This window comes from Corylus avellana, chromosome ca4 (assembly GCF_901000735.1).
Source record: "Corylus avellana chromosome ca4, CavTom2PMs-1.0".
In the NCBI taxonomy this organism is placed as follows: domain Eukaryota; kingdom Viridiplantae; phylum Streptophyta; class Magnoliopsida; order Fagales; family Betulaceae; genus Corylus; species Corylus avellana.
This window is the reverse complement of record NC_081544.1, coordinates 16,942,402-16,949,737: the sequence shown is the minus strand read 5'-3', so window position 1 is coordinate 16,949,737 and position 7,336 is coordinate 16,942,402. Positions and strand designations below refer to the sequence as shown.

General features: G+C 38.5%; 1 protein-coding gene across 1 annotated transcript; it reads left to right on the top strand.

Annotated features, from left to right (window-relative positions):
• The first annotated feature begins 802 nt into the window (after nucleotides 1–802).
• On the top strand, nucleotides 803–2,083 carry LOC132178137 (probable clathrin assembly protein At4g32285). The gene has a single exon (XM_059590589.1). The coding sequence runs from the start codon at nucleotides 803–805 to the stop codon at nucleotides 2,081–2,083; it is 1,281 nt and encodes a 426-aa protein (XP_059446572.1).
• Nucleotides 2,084–7,336: the final 5,253 nt, after the last annotated feature.

The window sequence follows — 7,336 nt, the reverse complement described above, 5'->3', positions numbered from 1 at the left end:
ATATATCTGAGTTTATAACTAATAAAATAATTAAGAATATATGATTGACTTTGTAAAAGACACTTTTTTTTTTTACATTTTTAATGAGTAGTTCAATCGACTAGAGATCATATCTCATGAAACACAGATTATTAGTTCAAATAACTCTTCCACTTTTCCTCCCCCTTTGTGCTGTCTTATTTTCTTACTATTTTTTTTAGTAATGTTAAATATGTTTTTAAAATTATTTTTTTTAATAATAATTGATCTAAGGATTAATATATAGAAACTCGCAACATGGGTTAAAAAAGAAGAAGATGAAATTGAAGTCTAATATTTACTATTTTATTTTGGACATAAATTTTCTTTAACCTAGTTTAATTGGTATCAAATGTCATTTCTCATATATTTTTTTTAATATTCTTAACCGTTATTTACTAGATTGTCATTCCAATAAATTCGTCACTTAGGAATCCCAAATTTAAAAAAAATGTAAACATGTTATTTATTAGAATAAGTTAAAGAATTGCTTCTCATAATTGCACTAAATAGTAGCACATAAGTTCTTCCCTAACCCCTAGGCAAAAGAGTTATCCAGCATCCTTTTGGTTAATACAAACAAATTTTCTCCTCGAAGGTTCGATGCTACCAAAGAGCCGTAGGTTGTCAGTTTCCATCAATTGCAAGTACAAATCGATATTTTCTACGCTTCCCATTCTTAAACAAGAACTACTAGCCGTCCCTCCATTTGCGAACCAATCTCTCTCTCTCTCTCTCTCTATATATATCTGTGCTGTCTTTCTCTCTCTCGCGCTCACGCAACATGCAGAGGCGAGTCCGGCGATTCCTCACTGCTATAAGAGAGCACAGCTCCGTGAGTTACGCTAAGATTGCTACAATGAGTGGCTTCTGCGACGTTGATCTCATCACAATAAAAGCAACGGCTCCGAACGACTTACCTTTGCCCGAAAAGTACATCCATGAGCTCTTGAAGATCTTCTCCCTTTCTCCATCTTCCCTGCAAGCCTTTTCACTCAGCTTCACTCGCCGTTTCGGCAAGACTCGCTGCTGGCGTGTTGCCCTCGAGTGTTTACTTCTCCTGCACAGGCTGCTCAGGTCCGTCCCCGACGACAGCCCGTTTCGATCGGAGCTCCTTTGGACTCGATCCAACGGCTTGCTCACTCTCCACCCATGTCAATTCACCGACGATTCTTCGTCCTCGGCGGCCTCTGGAGACTACACCGCTTTTATCAGATCCTACGCTCAACTCCTCGACGAAGCTCTCAATTGCTTCGTTTTAGACACCAAGCTGGGACAAGAATCATGCGAAGAAGAAGATCAACTGCCTCGAAGTACTACTCTACGCGATAAGATGAAGGAAGTTGGACGGATGCTTGAAGTTTTGCCGCAGCTCCAGAGCCTCATCGATTGCGTAATGGATTGCCGGCCGACTGGGTTGGCAGAACGAAGCTTCATTGTTCGCTCGACTATGAAACATGTTATCCGAGACAGTTTCATGTGTTACACAATGTTCCGAAAAGAGATTGTTGTTGTTTTAGACAATCTTCTCCAAATGCCGTACGGGAGTTGTATATCGGCATTTGGCGTGTACAAGAAAGCTGCCGTCCAGGCAAGCCTGCTGAGCGAGTTTTACGAATGGTGCAAAGGAATGGGGCTTTGTGGGTCTTACGAGTACCCCTTTGTTGACCGGATTCCGAACATACAAATCCGAGCTCTCGAGACTTTCCTCAGCGGAATGTGGCAGATGGGTCCGTCGTCGTCGTCCCCCGCCGCGTCTCGGTCTCGGTCGCCATCGTCGGAGTCAACTTTAATGGTAGACGACGACGGTGAGAGACAGCTGGTGCCAATGGATATGGGAAACTCTGAAGGCGCTGCTTTGGTTAGACCTTGTGATGAGATGGAGCCATTGATTAAGTTTGAAGACGATGAAAATGTTGGTTGCTGGGACGACTGGGAGGCTCTTTTAGAAGCTTCTGTTAGCCTACCGCCATTCCCTCCATCAGGAAACTTCTCTGAGCGAGAGAATCGCTTGCATGTTGATTGTAGTAGGAACAATGGACAAGGAGACGAGACGAATGCGTAGAAGTTACAGATATACAATCCTTTCTGTCAGCCTAATAACATGGCCATGGCAAGTTATCATGGATCATTTGCGAATATGAATATCTATGTCCATCCATGCCCATGGACGCATCATGCATGAAGTTAATTGCCAAAAGTTTATAGTTGGACGAATGTCATTGGAGGTGATTGAGAATGATTTATTGATGTACGTATGTGATGAATTTGCCATCAAATTGATAGAAAACAGGCCGTGGAATGTTACTTTATTTTCAACTACTGAATGTTAAACTTTCAGCAAATTTTTCCTTCAAGACTGCCATGAAGAGATTTAGCGCCTCGATCCCCTCACCTTTTTATTTTATTTTATTTATTTATTTATTATCATTTTTTTTTTCTTCCTTTAGTATATAGTATAAGCATGACAATTACATTCATAAAGCATGGTATATATACAATGCAATGCAATGCAATGCAATTTGGGCTATTGTCATGTAAGGGAAAATACATCGTTGTGAGAAATTTCTGTTTCATTTCATTTGTAATTTCATGAAATAAACTTTTTATGTTACGTTCAGAAAGTGTCTACTAATTACCTCCTGCTTATATACCCAAATTGATCATTCACCCGGTCAATCGCAACCTTAGGGCTTCAGGCAAAAGTACATTGGATGATGAGATGATCACCAATTACGAAACCAACCCTAAACAGTTATCACAAAGCATTAGGTATTTTTCTTAAAAACCTTGAAGAATCTTAAGCTTTTGAGTTAGTGTTAATTTACCATACTAGGCTGTGACATAGTTCTATTGGGCATTACTTTGAAATTTTCTGTTAGTTCTTATGTTGGTTTAATTAATTCAGTTCCAAAATACAGAGGTTACTATTTATAGGCTCAAACACTGATATAGAATGTTTAGAATCCAATCTCTACCGTTCATAATGTAGATTCATGTGTTATGAATGTCCTCGCAAAATTTCAGCTCAATCGGACCATAAACGCCCATCAATTGGAGCTGTTGATCAAGGCTAGACAGCATTTCCAGAATGTTGTTTCAGCCATTGCATGCCCTGTCCAGACAGGCCTTCCCCGGGTCCGGACCGCATTTCCAGAAACTCTGTTTCTGCTCCGTAAAGCCCTGCTCGGACAACCCATTAACCTGTCCGAACACCCCGTAAGTTTTAGGCCCAAAAACATGATTTTAAGTGAGTTAGGTCTAGGGTTTTGTCGGGGGTATATATACATCATTATAGAAGAAAGATGCACAAATTTTCACCCCAGAGAGTTCGTCGGAGGCTGTGCTAAGAGAGATCATATATGGTGAGCGTTAAATTGAATTTCTTAGAGTTTTAGTTATTCCTTTGATAAATTTACGGTTGAAAAGTCTATCGGAAGAGTCCGGTAAAGGAAAATCACATTGAAGAAGATTGTGAGTAAGGAGACGAGTTGTAGGCTTGTTGATCTTATAGAGCCAAGGTCATGCAAAGGGTTGTAAGTGTTCATAGTATCTGTAATCTCTGGATAATCTATTAATAGTGATTCCTAGTTTGGCTGTCCAAGAGATGTTTTACTTTTAGATCGGTTTCTAAAAGGTTTATTCTTCGTAACCAAAATATCTGTGTCTGCCTCTTTATTGCTTTATATATTTTGGGTGATTGAATTGTTTATTACTTCATAGTATTAATTTCGCATAAATTATGATAAACAAGTTTTTGGAGTTGACATAGCGTTTTTCATCTTCTAACCTCTTCCATCGTTAAAAACCAACCAACTCACTAATTCTTTTTGCCGTCCTAGCTACTAGCCAATCTGCAAGAAAAGACAAAACATATTTTATATAGAACTCTCTAAGCTGTTCAATAATTTTAAGCTAACATTAGTTTAGGTGGAATACACCATTTCCAAAATCTGTGCAACTTTCACTACAAAAAGATTAATCATTCTAGCATAAAATAAATGTCAGGTGGTAGATAATGCCAGAAAATACAATCTGGGATTTTAATTCCTAGTGATTACTAATTGCCACGAACAGAGTGTCCAGAAAGTTAATATCCAGGCACATAATTTATACACCTTGTTAATAGGGGAGGTGGGAAGTAGAGACCCACTCCCCAAACCTTCGATGAATAGAGGTACTGAGGTGGCACTACATAAATAAATAAAAATAAATCCCACCTACTTTAGCGTCCTCCTGCAATTTTTTATGGCACTTATTTTCTGGCGCATATGGGCTCTCCTCGCGTATAAATTTTGTGCCAAGAAGATAGACCTATGTGCTTGGAAGATCAAATTTATTTTTCTGAAAAAAAAAATTATTTTACGGGAGCAAAAATATATTTGATAAAATGATCATGATAACAAATTAAACATCATACGCAATACATAATAACAAATAAGGCTAAAAAACAAATTAGGCATCACAAAGATCATACAAAATAACAGATCCGAATAAACATACTGTAACGAACTTGATTTTAGGCTAGAGTAATTCTTAGGTCTAGCCTTGATAAACAAGTTCACAGTTGTGAAGGGCCATTGGTACGATTGATTTATCTTAGTTCAATATATAAAAACAACTTTAAAGTATAAAATCTATGTATTTAAAGGTTTTATCTCAAGTGACTTGGTTGGCTTAGTGGTGTAGTATGTTATAATTTGATAAATATATCCTATATTTCTTTCCCGCATATAGCCTATATGAAAATATTGTCTTTTGAATTAATTTCCAAGTTGTGGTCAAAGACCCAGGCTCCGTTTGACAAACGGTTCTTTGGCAAACGGAGTTGGCATTATACTGTTCATATTATGTGACATCTTTGCCAAAAGTCTTGCAAGTATTGATGGTCATTCAGTAACATAACTTGAAAACCAGCGCCAAAACACTCTTCCTCCCCTTTTCCAAAAATGCCCTTGCAAGGACTCAAAGGCATATTTCTTGATTTTTTCTTTATTTCATTTGTCCCTCAACTCCGTCTTTCTTCTTCAGTGACCAACGTCCGCTCCAGCTGCTTCTTCCTCCGTGACCTAGCAACGGCGAAGGCCCTCCACCACGGCTCCACTCACTAGAGTCCGAACTCAGGTGATTTTCTTGAGATATAACATATTTTAGATCCAGACCCATGAGCGTTTGTTTTTTCCTTACTTGTGTCTTTTTTAACTCTGTTTTATGCCTATGCACATGAGCGTATATGTTTGTTTGTTTGGTATTTGGGCATTTCTTTTTTTTACATTTTATTGATAAGCTTTCTGCTAGATGAGATGATTTGTTTCTGAACCATACCTTTGCACATGAGGATTTCTGAGTGGTAGATGATGTGTAGTTACTGAATGTGTTGGATCCTTTCATGTGATAAAATAGGCTTGTCTTTTCTTAAATGGGGTAAACCGGTTGGTGGCAAGGGAAAGCCATGATTACTCTTTGCTCATAGTGCAGGCTAGGCTGGGTTAAAGGAATTATTGTCTTTTCACAATGAGGGGCATCCCCTCCATCACATTTCAAATTTCACTTGCAGCCTCAGATTTCACTTGCTTTCTTCTCTTCAATTTATCCCAAATTTTTGTAATTGTCTGTATTTTGTGGAACATATGTATTAACCATCGGACAAAAAATGGGGCAGCTGGAGGGGTTTAGAGAATTTAAAGAATTAGGCATGGTGATATATATATATATATATTTATTTATTTATTTATTTGCAAAGCATGGTATTGAATCATGAACTGTGTGGTTAATTCTGCCAAATTTCTGATATAGCTTCTGGTAGAACTAACTTTTACCACTTGCATTGGGTACTTTCCAAGGTCTTTTTTACAGACTATTAGAGTGAAGTTACCTAAGGTGGATTGGGATAAACTGATTTGGTTTTCTATGACTATCCTTAAGAACTCATTTTCTTATGGTTGGCTATTAAGGACTGCTTATCCACTCGTTAAAGATTGTTGAAATGTGGGCTAAAGCTGAGACAAAATGTTAATTTTTGTACAAGCTGCATTGGAAGCAGGAATCCGTTTTAAAAAGAAGTGATCATATAGGAACAAAATTCTGGGAAAGTCCTCTTCGTCTCTTTCTCATGTCTTTGTTTATGTATTAATGATGGGCAAATACTTCATCTATATATCAAATACACAGGCTTACAGATGAAGAGTATTTAATATAAAACAACCTCTTCATTTGTTGTTAATACTGAAATTAACTATAAAAGTCCCACTAGCTAATTTCAATAGATAACATTTAATTGAACCATACATAATAGACGACATTTAATTGAAAACCCATACATTTTGTCATACTTGTGGTTCTGTTGTTGCAGATGTCAGACCATTCATCAACTGCCACTGGCCATGGTCACCAGGAGACGGGTGTATGATTCTGCGGAGTGCCATGTCCGGTTCGAACCTCATCGAGTAAAGATAACCCAAGTCGGCGCTACTTTGGGTGCCCTAAATTTAAAGATTGAACTGGAACACATTGCTCGTTTTTTGACTGGGTTGATGACCCTGTCAATGATCATACCCGCATGATGATATCTGAGCAGAAGACAAAGAATAAGTTGCTGGAGGACCAACTTCGCCATAAAGAGCAATAATCAAGCTATACGAGAGCTCAAGAATTCCAACTCCCAAGCCATACAAGACATACAAGAACTTAAGCAGGCCATGACCAAGATAGAAGGACAGATCGGTCATCTAGTTGCTGACTTCAACAGAATAGAGGAAGAAGAGCTTCAAAGTCAGCTGATGGCTGAAAGGCACTACATGATTGATGAGGATGATCTGGAAATTCTTATCATGAACATGCCCAAGTCACCATCACACTAGAGAGTGAGGAAATTGTGGATAACAAAGAGGAGCAAGAGAAAGAGGAGCAAGTTGAGCACCTTGAGCAAGTTGAGCACCATTGGAATAGTGAGCCCCCAATGGATACTAATCTGCCCACTGACATTGAAGTGAGTACTGAAGCTCCTGCCTGCATCATTGTCCCTCTTGAGACACATCAAGAGCCCAAAGCTTCATCGCCTGAATGTCTCAAAGAGCCATCTAATGTCAAGATACTCAAGGACTTGTGCACACAAGCACGCAAATCTAGGAACCACTTTCCTAAGAAGATCCTTCGAAGTAAGAAATTCTACATAAGATGACGAAATATCCTTGGAGAGGGGTATTAAGTTTTGAAGAAGAAGGGGTGGAAGGAATTGGTTGGACATCCACATGAAAGGGGGAAGCGCTATAAAGTTTTCTCCTCCAGTTTATTTTCTGCACTTCATTTCATAAATTCT